At 49.0% G+C, this 23,880-nt stretch overlaps 1 protein-coding gene across 5 annotated transcripts; it reads left to right on the forward strand.

Moving 5' to 3' along the window:
- The first annotated feature begins 198 nt into the window (after window positions 1-198).
- USP20 (ubiquitin specific peptidase 20) lies at window positions 199-23,821 on the forward strand. Of its 5 annotated transcripts, none has more exons than XM_074846731.1 (24): window positions 199-298; window positions 3,793-3,907; window positions 4,280-4,333; window positions 5,052-5,114; window positions 5,253-5,384; window positions 5,970-6,066; window positions 6,257-6,326; window positions 6,906-7,019; window positions 8,124-8,202; window positions 9,539-9,980; window positions 10,895-11,032; window positions 12,288-12,400; window positions 12,852-13,024; window positions 13,493-13,587; window positions 14,139-14,172; window positions 14,602-14,647; window positions 14,920-15,100; window positions 15,546-15,672; window positions 15,792-15,961; window positions 16,602-16,683; window positions 17,050-17,158; window positions 17,553-17,655; window positions 17,901-17,972; window positions 18,955-21,074. In XM_074846731.1, exons 2-24 carry the CDS (start codon window positions 3,827-3,829, stop codon window positions 19,113-19,115), a joined length of 2,736 nt encoding a protein of 911 aa, XP_074702832.1. In that variant the 5' UTR covers window positions 199-298; window positions 3,793-3,826; the 3' UTR covers window positions 19,116-21,074. The 5 variants fall into 5 exon arrangements, with proteins under 5 accessions (XP_074702832.1, XP_074702831.1, XP_074702828.1 ...); XM_074846730.1 differs by lacking the exon at window positions 199-298 and adding an exon at window positions 22,794-23,821 and having other exon boundaries at window positions 18,955-19,139; XM_074846727.1 differs by lacking the exon at window positions 199-298 and having other exon boundaries at window positions 18,955-19,139; window positions 19,345-21,074.
- Window positions 23,822-23,880: the final 59 nt, after the last annotated feature.

The following is a 23,880-nucleotide window of genomic DNA, read 5'->3' on the forward strand; positions in this document are numbered from 1 at the left end:
TCCGGGCGGGCCCTCAGCCCGGGGAGCCCTCGGGCGCGGCCTCCCCGGGGTCCGCAGGGGGCAGCGGCGCCGCCGCCGCCCGCCTCCTCCCCGCCCCGCCGCGGCCCGGCCCCCGCCCCTCCCCTCCCCCGGCCTGCGCGGCGCCCGCCGCTCCGCCGCCGCCGCCACCTCCCCGCGCTGCTCGGGGCGCCGCGGCCCTTCCCCGCGCCGGGCCGCAGGGCGCGGCCTACCCGGCGGCCCGGCCCGAGGCGCAGCCCCGCGGCGGGGCGGGGGCGGCGGCGCCCCGAGCATCCCTCAGGTGAGAGAGGGACGCGGGCTGGGGGGGCGGCGGCGGGGCCGGGCGGCGGTGGGACCTCGGACCGGGGCCCGTCACGGCCGCTCCGCCGCGGACGCGGTGTTGTGGGGAGGGCGGCCGGGCCAGGCCGGGGATGATGCAGCAGCAGCGGCCGGGGGGCTCCGGCCGGGCCCCCCCCCGCGGTCCCGCCGTGCCCGGGCAGCAGGGCGGCCCTGCAGCCTCCAGGGCCTGGTGCCTTCCCCGGGGTGACAGCGGCCTCGGCGCCCCCGCGATGCTCGGAGTGGGACCCTGCGGGGCTGCCGGTGGCTCGTCCTGCCCGAATCCAGCGGCGTGCGGGAATGTGTGTATTCAGCTTCGCTCACGGCGAACAGCCGCAGCTTCTGTTCGGAGCGGAGTCCTGTTTTGGGGGTCTGCTGTGCTTGAGGAGCGACGTAGCAGGGGAAAGTGGGGGGTGGTGGTGGTGTTCCCGAAGGTGTTTTTTCCTTAAAAGCTAAATCTCTAGGTGCGCTGTCATGATGTGACCTCCTGTAACAAATCTGGGTTAAAACCTGGTCTCCTTTGCATAAAACACCTGGCTTTCCAAGACATGATGTGGTGCAGGCGTCGAGCTCAGTCAGAAGTGCCTGCTTTCTGGTTCTTCTTTGTCAGCAGGGCAGTTCAGTAAATATTTCTTTCTTCAGTATCTCAAGTATAAAATGTCGCTAAGAACAACTGCAGATGCTCCTTTATCTTGGTAGGTTATGCAAGATGAGCAAGCAGACCTGGTAGTCATTTTGCAGATGAGCAGTGCTAGGATTTCTTTTATTTGTACAAACAGTTACTCTGCAGACTGTGAATCTGCGTGTATCTGACATTCTTGACAGCTGTCTCTAGCTTTGGTACTAAACCGCACAGTTGTTTTAAGCAAAAAAAAAAAAATATCGAGAAATGTGTTACTGTAGAAGGCAGAGACACTGGCTTTGGCAGCAATTTAAGTGACTGAAAGTAGGTTGCAGTTACCGTGGAATTGTTCTGACATGTTCGTGTACTGTTCTTGCACAGTGGTGCTTGAGAAATCAGGCTGAAGGACTTGTTCTAAGGTAACTTTTTTTCCCATCATACACAGTACGTTTTGACAAGCTCTGTTAAGCTTTCAGGCAGTGCTTTTATTAAATTTCTCATTTCCTGAGCAGCATTTGAGAGCTGTGTGTGCCAGCTAAAGCTTTTAGAGCAGAGCGGTGGGCAGGTAGGGATTGAATACTTCCTTCTAAACAGTTTCTGATGCGTTCGGTCAGGGCTGAGGGGTGAAAATGAGGGATTCCCTGTTTTGTTCATAAAGGGAAGCCCTGGGTGAGAAGATCAGCATCCCAGTGCTGGAAAGTTTAAAGACATGGTTTTAATTTAGAATTGAGGGGTGGTCTCACGGACCATCCACATCCACAAGACCATATTTAACATAGTGTGCTCCAAAACCGGTTCCCAGTTAGCTGAAGCTGGTGAAGTTGAAGGGGTCTGGAATTAATTTAAAATCAATATTTTGTTTATTAGCTTTTCTGGGAGACCTACCTCTTCTGGGAGAGGGATAAGAAATCAAGGAAGGTGAACTAGCAAACGTGGCATTGCTACTTCTTTTTTTTTTTTTTTTTTTAAATTGGACCAGCTTATGCATTTGAGAAAAGGGGTTAGTTTTGATGAAGGGGCTGAGAGCCTGGAAATGTCCCAGTTTTATGTGTTAGTCAAAGATACTGGCGCTCTTGTCACTTGTCTTTTAAATCAACATATGTTACATGATACTATTTTGCTTCTCTGTGAAGCTGCATGAAATTGCTCAGTTGTTTGTTAAGCATCTCTTCACAGGTTACTGAGATCCTGGTTGCAACCAGCGTTGTGCTTTCTGGCATGCAAATTTGATTCCTTCCCCCTCCAGTTTTGCTTTGCTCCTCCAGTTCGGTTTATTCAGTTCCAAAGAGTGCTGGAAAAACATTGTTACAAAATTATCCTTGACGTTTGTCTTCTGCCAAGGCAAGGTGCTAGGCAAGCTTTTCAGCTCCCAAGATAAGTGTTGCTGATATAGCTTCTTCATTTATCTTTTTTTTTTTTTTTCCTTTTCTCCCCACTGTCAGTGATTCAGACCAGATAACACTGGGAATTCTTTCAAATGTCCTCAAAATGTGAAAACAACAGAAAATAGCAACCATGCAGCTGGAGTCATTAACTTCATCAGAATTTTCCACTTATTTTTTATAATGATGTGGGCTTTCCATATCTGCTTCATTTCCAGCCAATAGTAATATTTTGGATCCTGTTGTTGTTAATATCACTTGTCTTCTTTTTCCTTTAACAGCCACAAGTGAGATTACTTAAACTGTGTTTAAGAAACACAAACTCATCTCTTTTTTTATAGCTGCATGTTACTGAGACGTTTCAAGTCTTTTACATACACATGGACCACCATGAAAGTGTTTCTTGTGCTCATAAGCATGCAGCTATGAAATCCTCTGTACTTGCGGTGCTTGGATGAAGGAGCTGGGTGAAACAGTCTTGTTACATTTGGTACAGTCTTGGAGAGTTACATGGCTCATGTTGTTAAAAATCTATGAAATGGTAAATTCTTCAGAGACTGAAGACTGGTTATCTGTGTTACAGATCATTTAAGTCTAATTCCCTCTTGCCCAGCTTAATTTACAACAGTAATCCTATTTTTAATGTTTGATAAAGTAGTGTAATAACTAAATGTTATATTCAGATCAGCACAGAATGGGTAGCATGAAGCCCCTAGACACCATAAGCTAAATACTTGTGTCTTGGGCTGCAGTGCCCTTTCACTTTTAATCTAAGTTTAGAGCATGTTTGGCAAGAGGCAGTCAGTTCAGATCACCATGTTTGTTTTCCCACCCTACCTGCCGAGCTAACACAGAACACCCAGTTTCTAGAGGGGAAAGCTTGGTTTATCAGGTTCAAGGAGTACAGAGTATTCATGGTACACAAGACCAGTTAAGTTACGTATGGAAAGCACATAGGAGTTAATGGGAGTTTTTAGTTATTGCTGCAGGACTCTGCATCATTGAGAGATGCTCTGTGATCCAGGCAGTCAGGGAGTTTAAGAAGAGGGTGGTTGCTGTACCGCTGTTTGCATTTTGAGACTACAGCAAATCCATCCCCATACCTGAAACCCAGTCAGCAGCTGTGCTGCTGAAGCTATGCCTGTGTGCTGAGCTCCTCCCTACGTTTTTCTGAACGCACATTCCACATTGAACAGATTATTAGCTTTCTTCACGTGTTTTCTTCTCCTCCCTGTTGCCTTGCTCATTTACAGTACCACAATGCAGCCACTCAGCGACAGGTCAGAACTGTTTTAGTTAATATGACTGACTCCAGGTTTAGATTTGTTTTGATCTCCGCACCTTACAGATGGATATCATAATCTCTAATATACAAAACATGCTAATTTATCTTCTTACAGCCTGTGAGAGCAAATCTGACATGTAGCTGAAAGGAACTATCCTTTCTTGTCCTAGGAAGACACCCCCCTGCAGGTGGGCATTGGTGAAAATGGGGGATACAAGAGACATCTGTCCTCACCTGGATTCCATAGGAGAGGTGACCAGGGATGATCTGCTGCTCAAATCCAAGGTACAGGCTGTGCTGGTTGTCAGTCCTTTCCCTTTTTCATGCATGGGTTTGCTTTTTTGGAGAATAATGCTGCCTATCTCCATAGAGGAGAGGCAGAAACTCTTCCAATGCTGATGTACCCTGCCCACGTCCCATAAAGTAAACCTTTGTTGGCCCCATCTGATCTATTTCTCGCTGTCATTTTATCCTGCTCAAATGTGTCACTTAGCTGAAACGCTGCAAAGTGTGTGTTTAATTGGAAGTGTGGGATTAAGAAATGAAATACTGCAGGCAGGCAAGGGCTGTCTTATAGAGAAGTTTCCCACTTTTGAAGGACTAGGTTACTTAAAAACCAAACAAGCAAACAAACCTTCTTTTATCATGAATATGCAGGGGACTTGCCAGTCTTGTGGAGCTGTGGGACCAAATCTCTGGGCTTGTCTTCAGGTAAAAATGGCTTGCTATTTGTGTGCATGATATGGTGGGACTTCCCTTCAATGTATTTTTTTTAAAAAAGAAAGTATTGTTCTGAAAAAAAAAAAGAGCGGGAAGCAAAGGGGGGGTTCACAGTAGAACTGTCCACCGGTTTTTGATGGACTCCAAGGAAAAACTCTTTTTTTATCCCTAGATAAAAGGCTAACGCTGTCAGAATATGCCAAGATCTAACAGATCATTCCTCATAGGTGACTGCCCCCTAGTAGTCCCCATAAGAAGGAATAAAATAAAATGGCCAGCACTGACTGCTGGCTGCATCCTGCCTCTGCTGGCCACTGTGGAGGGAAGCTGCAAGTGTGAGACCTCAGAAGACATTGCTCAGGGCAGCGAGGCGGAAGGGGATGAGAAGGGGCATGCGGGCAGGCAGGGGCAGTTTATTTTGACACCGGAATGCCCAGATGGTTTGAGACTGCTTGGATGAGCTGCCCATTGGAGCAATTGACTTGGAATGGAGCCTTTACATGGGTGCAAACCTGGTTCCAGGTTTTCTTTCTTAAATCAAGCAGTTCCAATTTTCCATCTTATTCTGGGCCCTGAATCAAAAGTGCGTTAGAAAACTGGCAAGATCAGTTCTGAAGTTGCACCTGCTGGTGGGACTGGAGTTGCAGACTATTTTGTGAAGGGTCTGATTTGATGTGTCCATTGTAGTTTTGCTCTTTTCTCTCACTAGATTGGTTGTCCTTATGTTGGTTGTGGGGAGTCCTTTGCTGACCACAGCACACTTCACGCACAGGTGAGCTTTGTTGTCCATCTTAAGACAGAGCCAGATTTTTCCCATTACCTATCCTCCTCTAGCCTGTTCTGCTAGTCCAGTGTTTCAACTTGAGCCAGCTGTCAGATCAGATTCATTATTTCACCTTTTAATTTTTAGGCCAAAAAGCACAACCTGACGGTGAATCTGACCACTTTCCGTGTCTGGTGTTACGCTTGTGAAAAGGAGGTGTTCTTGGACCAGCGCCTGGCAACGCACACGCAGTCACCGCCAGTAAAGTTCACTGAACCGGTGGGTCTGTGTCACAACGTGGCAGGGTGGAATGCTTGGCAGAGTTTTTGTTTACCTGTTGCAAAATTAGCCAAGAGGTTTCCACTATTCAGGCTTTTGCTGCGATAGGAACTCTTTCACTGAAGGTGGCTACCTGTAGCCAGAGGACCAACAGCTTTGCCTTATAGGATCTCCCAGCAAGAGCACTTCCAGATGACTTGAATATCCATTCTGATGTTATTTTTAACCTTTCCTAGCTTCTTCCATGGGGCATCTGTTTCTGGGAGGAACCACAACAGCTGTCACATCTTCATTTTCAATGCATGGCCTATGGAAATTTTAGCTGTCAGACCAGAAGCACATGTTCTTGTGACACTGCTGCATATTCCTGATGCCTCTCTTATCATGTGTACTGGAAGCAGTAATGGTACCATTTCCACACCCTCCTTGCATTAGTGGGAAGGGGGGACAGTGCAACTGGTTCTTCTCTCTCCAGAGTGCTTTTTTTTAAAGGCTGGCTCGATTTATGTGTAAGATAATATCTCTCACAACTCATCTTTCAAAGCAGGCCTCTCACTGATGCTTATTTCTTTGTCTTTAATCTAGGATTCTCCATTGCCTGCTCACCCTTTGAAAGCTGTTCCAATTGCAGTGGCTGATGAAGGTGAATCTGAATCAGAGGATGATGATTTGAAACCAAGAGGTAACTCTGCATCGAGTTGATGAAAGGGCTGTGAGGGTAACTCTGCAATCTGTAGGACCTGCACTGAGAGGTTCCTAGCAGCAGAGTGTGGAGACTGCCTAGAAAGGGCTGAAATCCCTCTCTTTTGGGGAGGAATGTAGAAAGCAGCATGTCTGGAAAGTGTTTCATGCCTCTCTTGTTTGTGCTTTAGGCCTTACTGGAATGAAAAATCTTGGGAACTCCTGCTACATGAATGCAGCACTTCAGGCTCTCTCTAACTGGTATGCACTAGGGCCCTTCAGCAGAGTCTTTACGAGACTTCACTAAATATCAAAAGTGGCACCTCTGATCTGAGACCTTCAAGAGTCTTGCAAAGAGAAATCCGCCAGGCTAGGTGCAGAAAAACGTAGTGTTTGTTTAGGGCAACAGAAGTTTTACAGTAGGAAACGGAATGAATAGCCAGCTTGTGGCTACATACAAGACTCATGTTTAGATTAGTGCTTGAAGTAAAACTTGAACATTTCTACTGTGACAGAAATGTATTTATCGCATGGGAAGGCATGTCACATCTCTTTGTTCTCCCCACTAATACTTTTCTAACAACCCATATTCTAAAATATTGCTAGCCATCCTGCTGAGAACTAATTCCAGGATCTCTATACTCGGAACAGATTCCGATCAGCCTTTTTGTTCCGAGTTAGGAGTCAAGTCTGCATCTGGAATAGCTTCTTTCCTGGATTTAAAAAAACTGTATCTTAAGCATGCTTTCAAAAACGCATGCACTTAAGTTTTGATAAACCCTTAATAGAAGCAGAGGAGAAATTTCTGTGCACTGAGTTCTTCTCTTTCTTTTCTTGTAGCCCACCTCTCACACAGTTTTTTCTGGAATGTGGAGGACTGGTCCGTACAGATAAGAAACCGGCACTGTGTAAAAGTTACCAGAAGTTGGTGTCTGAGGTTTGGCATAAGAAACGGTGAGTGGTCACTCCCTAATTTAATTGGGACAGGTTTCATAGTTATGTTAGTTCTGAAGTCTGGCATCAGCAAAGAGGAAATGTGATCTTCAGGGATAAGTGCATTGTCTAAGGCAGTCAGTTCCAACCCCATGTAGATGGGTGTGCGAGGATTCCCCCATATCTAAGAGATCCCCTACCCTGCTACTGGTGATAAAATGGGCACATGGATGTCAGTGAAATGAATACATTCTTAACGTTACAACTTTAAAAAGATTTTTTTTTTTTATATATAGCTTCCCTGTTGGCAATGAAGAAAAAATAATAGAATAAGGGAATACTCTTGGCCATTTCTGAGTATTTTGCATGGACTGACAAGCACTTAATGGCACTGCTCTTATTTAGCAGAGGGATTGATGATTTGGATGGGAAAAGTGATAGATTTTTATGGAAGATATTGGAAAATGCAGGGAATGTTTTGGGAAGTGTTTGTTATCGGTTCAAATTCTAGACCAGTTCAAAGGACAGTGAAAATAATGCAGCCCTGTTTAAATCTGAAGATGTCTGCTTTGTGCAATCAGTGGAAAAAAATCAAACTAGGAATTTAAATGGCATTGCATGTTTCTCTCACGTTAGCTGTTAACAAGGGATAAGTGAGATACAGAGCAAAAGTGAACTGTGTCTTTCTGGAAGAGAAGGCTGTAGACTTTAAAGCAATATATTGGTTTTGATTTATCTCATTTACTGGGTGATCAGCCCACCCAGATTTTGAGACAGACATGGTGCTGCAAAATCAAACCAAGTAACTAATTGCAAAGCCCTGCTCTGTAAAGAATCACTTGAGACAATTCAAAGCGTGGACAGAGCTTTAAATTAAATGTGCTCTAGGGAAGAGTCTCTCTGGAAGGATAGACTGAAATGACTGCGAGATGGTTTCTGTCTCTTAATTTGTATGTCATCCAACTAATAGAGAAATATATGCCCAGGCTTTGCAGGTACATAATTATCTTTTGTCCTCTTTAACTAGTTACCACACCCTGTTCTATGGTTTATTAGACAAACTGGCTCCAGGCCTGATAAGCAAACTAACTTTTTTTTTTTTTTTTTTTTTCCATATCTAAACAGCCCGAGTTATGTTGTTCCAAGCAGTCTATCCCATGGAATTAAACTTGTCAACCCCATGTTCCGAGGCTATGCACAGCAGGTGGGGCCTCAACAAAAACACGCCATTATTCCAAAGATGGGGGGATTTTTCTTCCTGCAGCGGTGGTGCTTGTGTTCAGAAGGAAGAGCTTGAGCTCAGGGGTCATGCCCAGTTTGTGTCAGTATTAGTGACCTGACAGAGCACTTGGGTGGGATTTAGGAGACCTGGGTTCTCTTCCAGGCTCTGCCTCTGGCTTGCTGGTACCAGATCAGTGCACTTTTCTGTGTCAGCTTTCTCACCTCTGAAATGATGATGGTCACCTCCTTTATAAAGGGCTTCGAGATCTATTGATACATGCTATATGAGAGTTAGGTATTATTTATTCACATCAGAGCTGAGAAACCTGGATAAATCTGTACTGAAAAGTTAAAGATAGGAGTGTTCTATGTTCTTTTTCTGGGGAATTACATTTAAAGATAGTATCCTTTTTTTCTTTGAAGTTTTTATCGGTATATCTCTTGTGTTTATTCTTCAGAATAAAATGTAAGCATCAAACTATGATTAGAAAATTTACAAGAGAAGTGACAGTACATCTGAACTGTGATACTGACAGGAAATCAAAACAGAGGATAAAAATCATGATTAATGAAAGAACTTCTATATTTATCTTTGATGTGAAGTATGTTGGATTGGAAAACTCTCAGCTGTAAAGAGATAAAGTTGAAAGGAAGACAGGGCAGGCTAAAAGCCAAACTTCCATAAAATAACAGGAACATCATAATTAACTTTCTGGAGTTGTCAAAATACCAAGTCGCTTTCCAGCAGGTCCTTTGAAGCCAGTGTATCAGCTCTTTTACCGTGTGTTATGAAGGTAGCAGCTTGCACCTAGACTGTATAGTCTTTGGTTTCTGGTTCCATTCTCCATTTATTAAAGATTTTAATCTGCCCTCTCTAAGAGAGGGATTGCCATGAGCAGAAGTCAGTGTTCATGAAATTTGTTTTGCTGGCAAGAATCTGTTCTCCACAGCCTGCTGTCTTTATTAGGTTTCTCCTTGTCTCTCGCCTCTTATCAGTGGTAAACCCCTAATAAATAAGCTCATGGTTTGCATGCTGTGGCCGCTCTCTGGCTTTTCAGTGTCTTTCAGCTGAAGATGTTCAGATAAAAATTGGGCCTTTTGTCATTTAGGAGTTGAAAAAATTTATGTAGCAGACAGGCTTCTTGGTACACCACCACGGTACTCTGTCTGCTTTAGCAGGGTCTCTTCGTGAGGTGGAGGTGGCTAACCTTTGTGGGCAGCATGGAAAGAGGCTGGGAATGGAGCCATCTCCTCTTTTGCCCCCCTCGTTTGCTCCACTTCTGGATGGATACTAACACGGAATTACTCCTGGCTTTCAGGACACTCAGGAGTTCCTGCGGTGCCTGATGGATCAGCTTCATGAAGAACTGAAGGAACCAGTTGTTGCAGAGATGAGGGATTTGGATACCAGCGACCAGGACGACAAGCGAGAGGGTGACAGAAGTCCTTCGGAGGATGAGTTCCTCTCCTGTGACTCGAGCAGTGACAGGGGTGAAGGGGAGGGTCAAAGCCGGACCACAGGGGCCATGGGCAGCAGCACCCTGGCAGAGACAGAGTTGTTGATCCAGGATGAAGCAGGGAGGGGGATCTCCGAGAAAGAGAGGATGAAGGACAGAAAGTTCTCCTGTGGCCATCGGCGCAGCAACTCGGAGCAGGTGGATGAGGATGCAGATGTTGATACTACTATGATGCCAGTTGATGGTAGAGCCTCACCGGAGATGCTGCCAGCTCCCCGTCCTGCCAGCCCATGTAGAACACCAGGTATACACCTCTTCCAGTCATGTTATTGGTGAGAAGACATGTTACCACCCTACACAGGGACTGTGTTGTAGTGCAGTGGCCAACAACACATAATGGGACTGTTCCTTCCATGGGTTTCAAGAGATTTTGCATCCAAGATTTTCCTCAGTGCCCCTGGCAGTAGTTCTGCTTTTGTGCACAATTGTTGCCTTAAGAAAATGTAAGGTATGAGCCAGAGAGGTGCTTAGCTGGGCTAAAGTGTTACGGAGCTGAGTAAAGACTGTGTCCCGAAGGCAGTGATAGCTGCCTCTGCCAAACACTGTATTTATGCCTTTTTCTAATTTAAGAAAAAGATTTTGTATTGCTTTATCTGATAGGCTGGCCTGGGGAAATACTAGCTGTGGAAAAGGTGTGGAAGAAGGTCTTTGTTAGTGTTGGACTGTGGGCTTTGTGGAGAGAAAAGGCAGAGGCAGTCTGTGCCTTTCTGTGTCTTAGGGAAAAAAGAGCAGCAGTTAAGACGTAGGTGTGGAGTCACCTCAAACTGAACATATCCGATCTTTCAACACTTCTTTATGTAAGAGTCTTACTCTGCCAACTGGCACTGAAGACAGCAATGCTGTTTATGTGGATTAGGGATACAAGAGCAAGCTGTAAAACCTAATTAGTCATAAGTGTGAAAAAATGGCAGGTTGGGTTTTTTTAATATGTAATTATTAGCTGTTCAGTATAGCTCTGTATGCACTCTTACCCATGCACTGGGGGAGCTGTCTCTGCCAACCTGTGCAAGTAGGACAGTTAATAGACACTGAATCGTGCGTATTGGGAAAGATTCTGTGCTGGATGGCAGAGCTGGGCTGGCACTGGCTGCAATGGGGTTGCCTTTCGTAACTGGGGTTTTCACCAGTGCTCTTCTCCCTCCCCATTTTCCCAAACAGAGCCTGACAATGACGCCTACGTGCGCTGCTCCTCACGCCCCTGCAGTCCAGTCCATCATGAAATGCACTCCAAGCTCTCTAGCAGTCCTCCTCGCTCCAGTCCTGCCAGGCTTGGACCTTCCTATGTACTCAAGAAAGGTAATGCAGAGTGTATGCTGGGAGACAAAGAGGGGAGCATGTAGAGGAGGAGGGCTTCATTTACAGAAGAGAGTAGGAATCCATCATGATTCTTGATTAGCAGTTGTAAGAAGTGTTGATTCTCCTGGACATCAGTGCTTTTAAAATAGTACTAGGCAAAGACTACAGTAAACCTGCAGGTAAAGTCAAGCTCTGGGCGCAACAGATGTTCTAGGATGCTCTTGGGTTAGAGCCTGGAATGATTTCTCTGCCTGCATCTGCATGCTGTGTTTGTTATTAATAAAATGGCTATGAAGTCCCAGTCACAAGCTCTGTCCCTTTAGGGGAGTGTGGAGATGTGTAAACATTTGTCTGCCAGACTTGAATTTCATAGCATGTGGGCCAGAGAACTGTAAGATGATGTTACCGAGGGAGGGCTTCCTGCCTTGCAGGCATCGTGGGCTCACAGTTGTAGAATTCAGACTGCAGATGTCAATCCAGGGCTGGGAGCGTGGTGAGGCTTCAGAGCGGAGCCTGGCTTCTGTTGTTATCAAACTGGTCTCTTCATCTCAAGCAAATTGCAAATCGAAATCCCTCAGCACTGTGTAGTCTGCAAACACAATGGCATGTGCTTCTACCGCTGTCCCTACAGCTGTTCAATGATGACATTCTTTCCTCAGCCCCGTCCCAGCCCCTGGCTGAGGTCAGCACAGCCACAGATGTTCTGGGTGGATAAAAAGCACTCTGTCTCCATGCACGTGTGCGTGGGCAAGAGGGTTTGTTATTAAACAGAACTGTGTGTTTGGCCAGTCCCTGCTGTGGAGAGTCCTCTCCAGTGCAAGACACCTGGGGAACACATGGTAAACATCCAAGGGAAAAAACAAAGGACAGAGTACACGGACAGATTGAGGGGGGAGAGAAAGTAAAGGGTAAAGCTTAGAGCAAAATGTTGCAAGACCTCAGAAAAGCAGGAGCTCTCTGTGGCAGGGCGAGGCTTCTAAACATGGAGTAAGAGGATGGAAGCAGCATTTCCAGTAAGACAGTTTCTGCCTGCTGAGAGCTGGCACGTTTGTGTCGGTTCAGTTGGCTGCCTCCCCCTTTCTGTACCACCCGAAGCAGCGGTGCGCTTCGTGTCAGTTTATAACGGGCTTGTGAGTGGCACCTGGAGAGGCAGGACAGCACTTGTCCTGTGTTCTTGTGCGGCTGCGTGACTCTACTGAGACTGGAGACTGGCAGAGAGTTGCTACCTGATGGGTCTCCCTTGTCTGTCTTTCAGCCCAGATGCTGGCTTCTGGGAAAAAGAAGAAAGAACTTCGTTATCGCAGTGTGATTTCTGACATCTTCGATGGCTCCATTCTCAGCCTGGTGCAGTGCCTCACCTGCGACAGAGTGAGTCGTCAGGAGGCTGTCAGGCAAAGAGCACAGTCTCCTAGCTTTTAGATCTCTCCTTAGGAAATGGTGCTCCTATTTCCAGAGCCCGTGGGATGCAGTAGGGCCTGCTGGAATGACGATAGGTGGATGGTGGGGGAGGTGTGAGAAACCTGCCGTGGCAAGAAGTCTTATTTCTCTCTAGGGATCTGTTTGCTTATCCGTGTTACTGAATTGGCCTAGCAATATCACATTCACATTAGAAAACTCATTCTAGTGCTACAAAAACCATGACAAAACTCATCCCGCTGACAGCAGTGAAGAATAATTAGCCAGAGCAAGTTGCTTTTACTGCCAGCTCAGGTTTGTAGCCTAGACAAAATCCGAGCAGAGATAAATGGTGATGAAGGTTATGTCCCAGCTCCATTACACGCACAGGAAATCCAGACCTCATCCTCTTGGGTATTTCCAGGTTTCTACAACAGTGGAGACATTCCAGGACCTGTCACTCCCGATCCCGGGGAAGGAGGACTTGGCCAAACTGCACTCTGCCATCTACCAAAACGTGCCAGCTAAGACGGGGGCGTGTGGGGACAACTATGCCTCACAAGGCTGGATTGCTTTCATCATGGAGTACATCCGGAGGTGTGTTCCCTATGCAGATCCTCTTTTTTCTGGGGTTTGCCCTGCTGGAAGGCAACTGTCCCTGACCAGTGGTGTTTCCAGCAGAATGTCAGTTGTAACCATTCCTTGGAGGACAGTGTGTGGTACCTCACAGGTCTGAGACCTTTTCATGTAAACCAGTTGCTACTGTTCTTCTAGTTCTGTCATACACCTTGAGATGTCCTGTGCAGCTGATAATCCCTCACTTACTTCTGCCTTTAGCTCAGTCTTGCTCTCCAGAGCAAATTAATTCCTGGTGTAGTTTTCCAAATCATTTCCAGTTTGAACAATCACAGTAGGAACATCAGCTGAGAGAAATCACACTTTCCCTGCTCCTCTGGGATGTGTGATGAGCTTAGGACTTACAGCTAGAAGGAAACCCATCATCCCTTTGGGGTTTTGTACCCCAAAGTGTCCAGCTATTTTATGTATAATCCCTCTCTTCTGCAGATTTGTGGTGTCCTGTATCCCTAGCTGGTTTTGGGGTCCTGTTGTGACGCTGGAGGATTGCCTCGCTGCCTTTTTTGCAGCGGACGAGTTGAAGGGTGAGTTTTCTTCAGTGGGGTCTGACAGCATGAAACAAGGCAAACCACGTGGAGGAGTATTTCACATACATTTTGGAGGCGGATTAAATCTGGAAATCCTACCTCAGTATTTCACGTAGAGACTGGCAGTACCAAAAGTTGACAGTTCAGCATCTCGGAGCAGAAGTGACTTTTTGCACCTGCTCAGGGGTGGGAAATCTGGGGGAGTGTCCTCAGTGAGGAGCAGACGTGGCTGTTGGTTGGTTGTGAGTGCTGTGGCTCCTTAGCCTTCTTGGTTTCTTCGCTTTCTCCATCAATTCCTTAAGCTCTAGAGGACTCAAACAATTTGCTGTATTCACTTGTGTCAGTGGGCAGTTACATACTTTTCTGCTAGTCGACTGCGTTTTCTTTTTGCCTACATTTACTGAGAGAAGGGCTGGTTTTGATCTCTTCTCACCCTGCCTGCCCCAAGAGGTGGATTAACTTGGTTTCTCTGCACTGGATGGAAGTGTAGCCATATCAGCATTGTGCTCTGAGTAACTGCATAGTGGCTTTCTTCTCTTCATCTACAGGGGACAACATGTACAGTTGTGAACGGTGTAAAAAGTAAGTTTGCATTATCTGTATCGTCTTGTATTTCTGGAACTTGATTTCTCTGTACTGCTGTCAAACATTTTGCTATGCCCTCTGCCTGGACATTTCTTCTGCTGAGTGGCATGTAAGTTCTGCCTTGCCTTCTACTAGAGTTCTGGTCTTGAGAGGTCCCTGATGGCAGATAGAAGTGGTGCTGGCTTTGGGGGGAAAAGAAAGGAAGAAGGATATGAACAGGGATGTGGCTTGGCGGTAACGGAGCTATGAGAAAGAAGAGGGATGACAAACTGCTCATGCCACGCCTCATTTGGGAAGGATGCTGCAAAAAGCCTGAATTTGTTGCTGCTGGAAGTCAGGATTTGTCTTGGATTTCAAAGCGAGCAAGACCTTTGGCATCCCTTTGCTTTAGAGATTTCTCACAGCTAATTTCTCTTCCTCCCTCAGACTGCGGAATGGAGTGAAGTACTGCAAAGTCCTCCGGCTACCAGAGGTGAGTAAAAGCACCTGGTTTTCTAGTTTTCTTTTAGCAGCCGCTGAGGAGGTAAGGAGGCTAGAGGTAGAACAGAAATAGCAGTTTGTTTTGGTGGCAAAGCCCTGTATCTAGACCAGAAGTCTTCCCCGTTCTAAGCTGACGAGCCAGCAGGATTCATGACTAACAAGTGGAGAACTCTTGGAAAGATCAGACGCAGAGAGATGTGCTGTTTTATCAGAATACCCACGGCAAAACTGCGCTTTGGTGTTCTCTGTCCTTTGGTCTTTCAGATTCTTTGCATCCACTTGAAACGGTTCCGGCATGAAGTGATGTATTCCTTCAAGATCAACAGCCACGTCTCCTTCCCCTTGGAAGGGCTGGATCTGCGGCCTTTCCTAGCCAAGGAGTGTGTCTCCCAGATCACCACCTACGATCTCCTGTCAGTCATCTGTCACCACGGCACAGCAGGCAGTGAGTCCTTCTGTGCGCACAGGCAAACAGGAACGAGAGGAGTGTGAGCAAAGCAGCGGTCTGTGCCAGGACCAGCCAGTACCCCTCTGGGGTGAGGTGCAGCATCAGGCCTGCCCCCTCTGTTCCCAGGCTTGCTCAGCCTCTGCCCTTTGAACAGGGAACCCAGCAGACGCCCTGCAGCTATTTCAGCCTCGCCGCTGGCTTGGCTCAAACCCTTCCCCCATGTTCTGTCTCACCGAGAGGCCCTTTCCAAGGAAGGCAAATCAGGGTGACAGTGCCAGGCACACTGCTCCTGCAAAGCTTGCCTGAGCAGGAATTACGCCTTTTTCTTTTTTTTTGGCTCTCTGTTCTCTGCCCACAGCTAATCCTGTTTGTGCTGCCAACACTACCCAGCCCTGATGTCTGTGCTCCGAATCCCAGCAGTGTGGTGTTTTCTCTGTCACAGGTGGGCATTACATAGCCTACTGCCAGAACGTGATCAACGGCCAGTGGTACGAGTTTGATGACCAGTATGTCACTGAAGTCCACGAGACCGTGGTACAGAATGCAGAAGCCTATGTCTTGTTCTACAGGTGCGCTGTGCCCTGGCTGCAGCAGTCCCTTGCTGGTTACAGAAAACCTAGAAATGCATTTCACAAACTTTTTAAGTTTTCAGGAATCGCTTAATTTTCATTTCCTTTCCCTACTTAAGGAAAAGCAGTGAAGAAGCTGTGCGAGAGCGTCAGAAAGTTGTGTCCCTTGCCAGCATGAAGGAGCACAGTTTACTCCAGTTCTACATCTCTCGAGAGTGGCTCAATAAGTTCAACACCTTTGCTGAGCCTGGTCCCATCACCAATCACACCTTTCTGTGCTCTCACGGAGGTAAGGCAGTGCTGCTGGACCTGGGAAGAGTGACTCAGCTGTACCTTTGTGCTTCCTGGTGCGTTAACAGATGCAGAAAAGCAGCTCCAGCTGTCCTCCTGGTACAGCACTTGCTGCAGTAGGATCCTTCTTTGGCAGAAACTCCAGAGGCTCAGGGAGAGATGAGACAAATGCCCCATTGTCCTGCTGATCAGAGGCCTGGAGGGATGCGTAGTGCTGGGAAACAACACTTTCCAGTTCTCTATTTGTTTTTAAAAACAAACCTGTAGAAAGCAGATAAGAGCATTTATCTGTGTTACCCTATCAGCAAGGGTGGCCTTCAGTGTCTGTGTGGAGAATGGAGCACGTGCTCCTGAAGAGAGCTGATACCACGTTTTACTGTTCTCCTCCCTCCTCTGTCATGCTGGGGAGTCCTCATGTTTATAAATCTCCAATTGGAAATGAAGCACTTGATTAGAATTGAGGCTATGAATTGAGAAACCTTCACAATTAATGAACTCTTGACTGTTTTCCATTAGCATAAGAAACAGATTCTGGAACAGGAGTTTTCAGCAAGGAAGATCTGCCTCTTTTTATTTGTGTTTTTACCCAGCAGTAATGAGTTCCCTGGTTAACTCTCCCTCTTCCCTTTCCTCCACAGGGATCCCTCCCAATAAATACCATTACATCGATGACCTGGTTGTGATTCTGCCCCAAAACGTGTGGGAATATCTCTACAACAGGTGAATATGGCTGTTTCATTCTTTCTCCCATTGAGTTTTGGTTTTTGTTTCACACCTCGGGCAATGACCAAGACACAATGCCTTCCCAGGGCACCTCAAAGACATGCAGTACTTGGTGTGGACTGGCAAAGACTGGTATTTGGTAGAGCCTCCACGTCTAAACCAGCATGAGCTGTGTCAGTGCATTGTCCCAGAGCAATATGTGACCCTCCCCGTGCTACAGCAGTTCTCTCCACTCAGCTGCGGTCGCAGCTCCCTCACCAGTGCCTGGAGCAGTATAAAACCCGTCTGTGTGGGATGCAGGGCTGGGGAGCATTTCCACTCCCCTGCAGTTCTCCTTTCCCCTCCCTCTTTTCCTGTGCTCAGGTTCGGGGGCGGCCCCGCCGTGAACCATCTGTACGTGTGCTCTGTTTGCCAAGTGGAGATCGAAGCACTTGCCAAACGCAGGAGAATTGAGATCGACACCTTCATCAAGGTTCGTAGGGGAAGCACCTGGAAGGGACGGCGAGGGGCAGAGGTGGGAAGTGGAGACCCGTCACAGACCGTTAGTGGAAAACTGCCCCAGCTTTCCAGAATGTGATCTACAGCGTGGCCGGGAGATTGACCTTGGGGTTCCCCAGCGCTGCAGTGCGGGGAGGGGCAGCTGAACACGATAATGCTGCGCGGGGCTGCCTGCAGACACACTCTGAAACCATCCTGGTCTCCTGCCTGGTCTCCTGCCTGCTCTGCTGAGCAGGAACAGGTGGTGAGGAAGGTGGTGGAGTGACACGGGGTTCTCCTAAAGGCTGCCTTACAGTGAACAGAAGGGGCTCCCCCAGATCTCGGGAGTGACTAAATCCTTCCTGCGTGTCTGTTCTCTGCTCTCCCAGCTGAACAAGGCTTTCCAGGCAGAGGAGTCTCCAAGCGTCATCTACTGTATCAGCATGCAGTGGTTCCGGGAGTGGGAAGCCTTTGTCAAGGGGAAGGATAATGGTAAGAAGCCAGAGAGCTCTGGAGTGGAATGGAAGTGAGTTTTATTTGCTCCTCAGCGAGTGCTGCACCTGCCTGGTGGGACTTGAGGCTGAACAGAGTTCAGGCACCAGCCACCCAAGCTGCTGGCAGGTCCTCAAGAGCAGGGCAGAAATAACAAGAGAACTAGTTCAGGAAATAAGAAGCTGAATCTGGTGGCAACATGGAAAGCAGAATGTTTTTTTGACATGTTTGTTCTCCTCTGACAGAGCCTCCCGGACCAATCGACAACAGCAAGATTGCGCTCGCGAAAGCAGGTGGCCACGTGCAAGTGAAGCAGGGTAAGGCTCGTGCTTCCTGTCTTGTGCTCCGAAAAGGTGAAGGAGATGTTCCGCTGGATCTAGCAGTGCAGAGCGAAGTGGTCACAGAGCAAGATGGTGTCACAGAGGGTGACAGTTCCCTGCACAACCCGCTGCTGACTGCCCCGCGCGAGCCGGCTCTGCTCTGCAGCGGCAGCTCCTGCCTGACCCTCTTGCTGCACTGGAGCCTGCAGTCCCCCTCTCCTGCTGGTGCTGTTCCCCAGGCCCCTTCCGCCCCTCCCCTTTGCCCCCCTTGGTGTGGGAGCTTTGATCTGCCGTTGCTCTTGGCTTCATCTTCACTCAGCACCTGCTGGGGTCCAGCTGGTGAAATAACACGGCCTGTGCTGTGCTCGCTGGGCTCTGCTGCGAGCAGATGAAGGTTGTCTTTGCGTCTCAGTTACCTCTCAGAGCGACCATTTCTGCTCTTCTCCTCTGCGACCTTTACGGCAAAGTTCTCTGCTTCCCCTGCTTTGACCACCTTCTGGTGTCCCTCCTAGGACAGCTTGGAGGGGGGTTTCAGCCCCTCTTAGGCAGCGCAACCCCCACTGCCCGGGATGGGTGTGTCGGGCTGCGGGACCTGCGCTCTCGGGGCTCCTTCCCTGCCGTGCCCGAGGGGTCGGGCAGGCCCCAGTATCATCGGCTCTTGCCGCTCGGTTCCTCTCAGGGAAAGTCAGGAGGGACCCCACAGTGGTTGGAGACGCTGCCGAGGAGCTCCGGTGGCTTCCAGCAGCTGGTGGCACCGCAGGGGCCTGGTGGGGACTGCTGTGGCTACCACTGCGCAGCGCAGAGCTGCCAGCGGGGCAGGGGGGCTCCCCCAGGTCTGGAGCATGCAGCTGCGGGGACCACTAGTGCCTCGGTTTCCCCGGGGGGGGCCCGTGCGAGGGGAGGTGGTGGGAGAGGACGTCGCTGGGTGGTGGGTGCCCCAGCCCTTCCCTCCACTGATGGCCGCCGTTGTCCCCCTCAGGTGCTGATTATGGGCAGATTTCCGAGGAGACGTGGATTTATTTAAGCACACTGTACGGAGGGGGCCCAGAGATTGCTATCAGACAGAACCTGGCCCAGGTCCAAGAACTGGAAAACCTACACGGGGAGCAGAAGATTGAAGCAGAGACCCGGGCTGTGTGATCTGCGTGGGACGGGGCAGGGAAGGTACGGCACAGATCCGTCCGTGCGGGGATGGAAGGCTGGGGAATCCTGAGGAGCCAAACCCCGTCCGTTGGCTGGTACTCGAAGGTGCGGGCAGCTCCCACCACCACCTCTGGGGAGGGCACGTTTCCTCGGTCCCTTTCACGGGGCTTTACACAGAGGGGGGATGCGGGGCAAGACTGGGGGAAAAGCGGCTTCTCTCATTCAGCTCCGGATGGGGCTGTGGCAGGAGACGGCAGCCAGACCTCACCAGGACGGGTTTTGACCCGAGCCCTCTCCTTTTTTGTTTGCCTACAAGGAACCAGCACCCCCAGCTTGCCCCCAGTGAACTGAGGTTCTCTGCTCCTTCGCAGGTTTTGCTTTTGGCACTTTTTAACTCAAATGTATAAAAGGTAATAAAACATCATGTTTCCAGCAGGCAGTGTTGCAACTAGAGAAACCTGTTATTTGAAGCTGAGTAAAGCCACAACGTCTCCCAGTAGTTTTGTGCTGGTGGCGCACAGCTGTCACAACCTCCTAGTTTTGCTCTTTATCCAATTCTTGTAAATTCAGTTGCAATCAACTAAGAAATTTTGAAAGAGGCAGTTTCTTTCTCCCCTAACCCCTAAAGCCACACCTTCACGGTCACACGGAATTTTTTTTTTTCTCCTTGTATCTGATTTCACGTGTTCAGCACGTTTTCAGAGAACAAAGCTGGAAGATGAGTCCTCCCTCCCCACGGCTTCCCACCGCGTTCTTTCCGCTCCTGGCAGCTGTGGGGTGCAGCCCCCTGGGGGACCCGCTCCCAGGGCGGGACATGAGCAGTTTAACCTGGGAGCTGTGGGACGCAGGCCAGCTCTGCCGCTGGCTTTAGGGCTCCTGCTTCACGACCCCCTTCTCAGCCTGACCCCGCTGTAAACCTCGAGCTGTCCCACGTCTGTCCCGAGGAGCGAAGGGGCGCGGAGGAGCCCGTCTGTTGGCACAGAGCCTGCCCAGACAGGTCACCCTGGGTGGGGCTGAGCAGGCTCAGGGGCTGCTGGAGCAGTTTTTTAGGAAGGAGCTGTTTTCTGCACCCCCCCCTCCATGCTGAGGTCATTCCAGCTTCTCACCCCAGATGTCGTTTGTGTACACAGTGGCTCATTTAATGAACAGAAATAACTTGCTCCCCGATCTGCTGCTGCTACTACGGCCAAGGAGCATCCAAGAGCAGGCAGTGGGGAGAGGAACAAAGACAAAAACGCTCAACACTACTTTGCTCAGCAGGGCTATTCCTGAAAGCTCTTTGTTCACCTCATAAGATGGAAAGGCAATAGTTAAATCTTTGCAAGCGTTTGAGTGCGATTTAATGGAAGCAAAGCAGGGCAGAGGCAGCCTCTCAGGGGCTGAGGAACCAAACCCCGTGTTCACGGTGCTGGAACCTGAATGATTCCACAGTGTCAACTCTGGCCGTGGCAGTACCAGGCGCAGGACGGGGCTGGGACCTCCCGAGCTCCTCACGTAAAACAGGACAGGGTGGGAGGGGAAGGTGGTTCTTGGACTTAGAGATAGAAAGGGGGAAAGGGTGTAGGACAGGAGAGTTTGAAAAGAAAAATGTGGCCTTCAGATTATTTTTTTTTTAGACCAAATGTTTGCTGCAAACGGCAACTTCTTCTTTAAAAAAGTGTCTGTAAATGGTTCAGCATGTTCATTTTACTACGCTGTTCATTGGATGCTTGTATATAACCCAGCCAGGCCCGAGGGGAGGTCAGAGAATGAGCCACTGTTGGGATTTCTCATTGTTTTAAGCTGTCTTTGTTAGCCACTGCAGCCGCCTTCGAATCTGCTGCAGAGCCCGTAGGGCTGCATGTCTGTGTTGTCCGTGCCGTTCCCAGGATGCTGTACAGATTGTAATAACGCTCCTGTGCTTAAGTGTTACACCTTGTGCTGAAAACGTGTTCTAATAAATACACCTGCATTCAACCTGTGGCTGCCTGCTGCCTGCCCCGCACGGTGAGAGGGTCTGACAGCTTCCAGGGAGCGTACGGGGTTAATGAAGAAAAAATTTTAAAAGTTTTTAAAAATCATAAAATCCAAACTTCTGCTGCCAAGAGGCCTTGCAGTAACAGAAGCTCCTGAGCAGCAGCGAGCGCAGCGGTGGTAGCCCAAGTCCACTAAACCGTACTGCGCTCGTTCAGAGGAGGGCGCCTGCTCCTTTCTGTCGCCGCTGACAAAGGCTTCCTCGCCAGGTTTCGTTTACCCGATTTCAGCCGAGTTTGTCTCCAAGCCCGGTGCTGGAAGCGTGTGCTACTCCCTTCGCTGCTCTGAAAGTAACTCGTGAGGGAAGAGCTGACGTTTCGCTGAGCTGTTCTAGGTTTCTAGAAGCGTTTTCTGTCAGTCTGTTGCGTGGCTGAAGCGTCCTCCCTGCTGCGATCTGCTCCCGCGGTGCCAGGGACACGGGAGTGGCAGGAAGGGCTCTGCTCCTGCCCGCCCGGTACCCGGTTCTGCCGCTGGGAATCACCAGCGTGGCTAAAGCCGGAGCTGAGCCGAGCTGCCCGGGGCGGGGGGCCGAGGGCCCTTCCCTGCCAGAGCGGTGGATGGTGGCCACGGCCTCAGCTGCGGCCTGAAATGGCTGAAGAAACAGAGCTCGACCTGGGGGAAGAAGGATGGGCAGCTTGTTCTTTAGCAGCTTGAAGTCAACCGTCAAAACTTGCATCCCGCAAACAAACCCTGTCACCTCAGCAACTGCAGAACAGCTCCAGCGTTCCAGGAGACGTTACGAACCCTCCCCTCGGGAGGGGATTATTCAGTGTCTAGACAAACAGCTCCGGCGCTGCTCTGGCAAAACCATCATTGTACTTTTTGTTATCCTCTGTCCGTTAAAACACTCAAAGCTTAGTCCTGCATCTCTATTTTGTTTGAAATGTGACTGCAGCCTTGCTTGTCTCGGCTGCCGCCCCAGGCAGCGACGCTATTTCTGAGCGCGGGGCTCGGGGGCAGTTGGCCGACAGAAGCTGCGTTTCGTGGCTGAACTCGCATCAGTTCTGTTTGCAAATCACTTCATTTTCCCCTATTTTATCAGGTCCCTTGCCGATTGCAGGACAGGGGAGATGAAAGAACTGTTCATGCATTGGACTGATGGTGCTAATCTCAGTATTTAGATTATCTTCTCCCTGTCCCCAGTCTGCCGGGGGGACTGGGGAGTTCCCAGGCGGATCCCGGGGCTGCCGTTGGGGCGGGACAGACGCAGGCAGCGCTGCCGTGCCTGCCCCGCGCTCTGCCCTCGCGGGGTGTGGAAGGGGAACGAGCTCTTCCCCCCCACGAGCGCTCGCTGGCGTGGGCACAGCCCAGCCCCGGGGGTGCTGGGGGCTCATCTCCCCTCTGCACAGCCCAGGCAGGCAGAGCCCCTCCACGCTGAGGTTGGCGACGCAGCCCCGTACCTAAAGCTCATTTTAGTCTCTTCCTAGTTACTGCTCAGCTCGGCTTCAGCTTCCAGCCTTCCCTTGGCTGGGCTGTTTCTATTTATGGTTAGAAATACCAACACTGTTTAAGTTAGAGCCAGACCGACACCCCCTCCTACTCATTTCCCCAAAATGCAAAGACTAGCAGACTTCCACAAACAGTACTGATTTGTCCTGAACTGACAGGGATGTTAATTAGTGCTGGCAAAGAACAACTGAAATTGCTATTTTTTTTAAACAGAATCTGACCTTAGAAAAAGTATCTCTATAGCTGCTTCAAATGAAATTATGAGCCAGGTGTCACCTACTATGAGCTGCACAACTGCAAATCCTCAGAGCTCCTGGATGAGGTTGTGTCCAAGGACCTGGACTAAGGGGTGATGGAGCAGCTGTCCAGAAGCTACTCGGGGTTTGCTTCTCAGCTGGAGACACACTCACCAACGCTGCACAGTAAAATGGAATCATAAATATCCTCACCCAGAGTTACAGAAATGCATCCGGCTTTCCGAGTACTTGAAGGGAAACGTGACTATTTCATACCCACACCTGTGCACAAATGCATTATTTGCTGGGCTTGCAGCAGGTTTAGTTTTAATATATAAACAATTGGTGTCAAAATCATCTGCCAAGACTTCCAGTTAAATCAAAACTTTCACTACGGGCAGCACAAGTACAGCTCGGTTAGAGGAAATATTTTCCCCAAGTTTCCAGTTCTCAGGGGCTCCTACTGAAGTGGGAAAAAACCTCAAGATCCACCCGTCTTTCCCACGTACACCAACACAACTGCACTGCTCTTTCTCCTCAGATGACCAAATTAAATAACCCCAACCACTTCAGTTTCTCTTCAGTGCCAGCTGGAAAGGTAAAATTTTGATACAACTGTGCCTCAGGGTGACCTGATGGGTACCAGCTACCTGTGACAGGCACTCAAAAGTACAGGCAGAGCCAAACAAATACTTCAAATACCTGAAAATTCCAGTAGGAAATAATATGAAATAAACAACAGCCCAAGTACCACGAGTAAGAATATGTCACCGTATGTCAGCAGCAGCTGACACAAGCACCCCACTGGAACAGGCTGTTTCTGCTTATTGTAAATTTTACAGCTGGAAGTGAAACCCAAATCTACCCCATAGTCAAGGAGAATAATGAGGAGTGAGAGAGCTGCTTAAGGGAGTTTTGGGCTATAAAGTTTTATCTGGCTGAAACAGTAAGTCACAGCTAAATTCCCGTTCTGCACTGGAAACGGCTGCGGGAAGGCAGGACGCGCAGCAGAGCCGTGGCTGGATACCTCAGGAGAGCCGAGAAGCCCCAGCAAAGAGGCATCG

Source organism: Strix aluco, chromosome 20, assembly GCF_031877795.1.
Source record: "Strix aluco isolate bStrAlu1 chromosome 20, bStrAlu1.hap1, whole genome shotgun sequence".
Lineage (NCBI taxonomy): Eukaryota > Metazoa > Chordata > Aves > Strigiformes > Strigidae > Strix > Strix aluco.

Coding starts and splice junctions, on each gene's coding strand:
- USP20 (XM_074846731.1), top strand. CDS start 3,827: ATGGGGGATACAAGAGACATCTGTCCTCACCTGGATTCCATAGGAGAG. Junction 16,684..17,049: donor TGGGAATATCTCTACAACAG/GTGAATATGGCT, acceptor TCCTGTGCTCAG/GTTCGGGGGCGGCCCCGCCG. Junction 17,656..17,900: donor TGTCAAGGGGAAGGATAATG/GTAAGAAGCCAG, acceptor CTCCTCTGACAG/AGCCTCCCGGACCAATCGAC.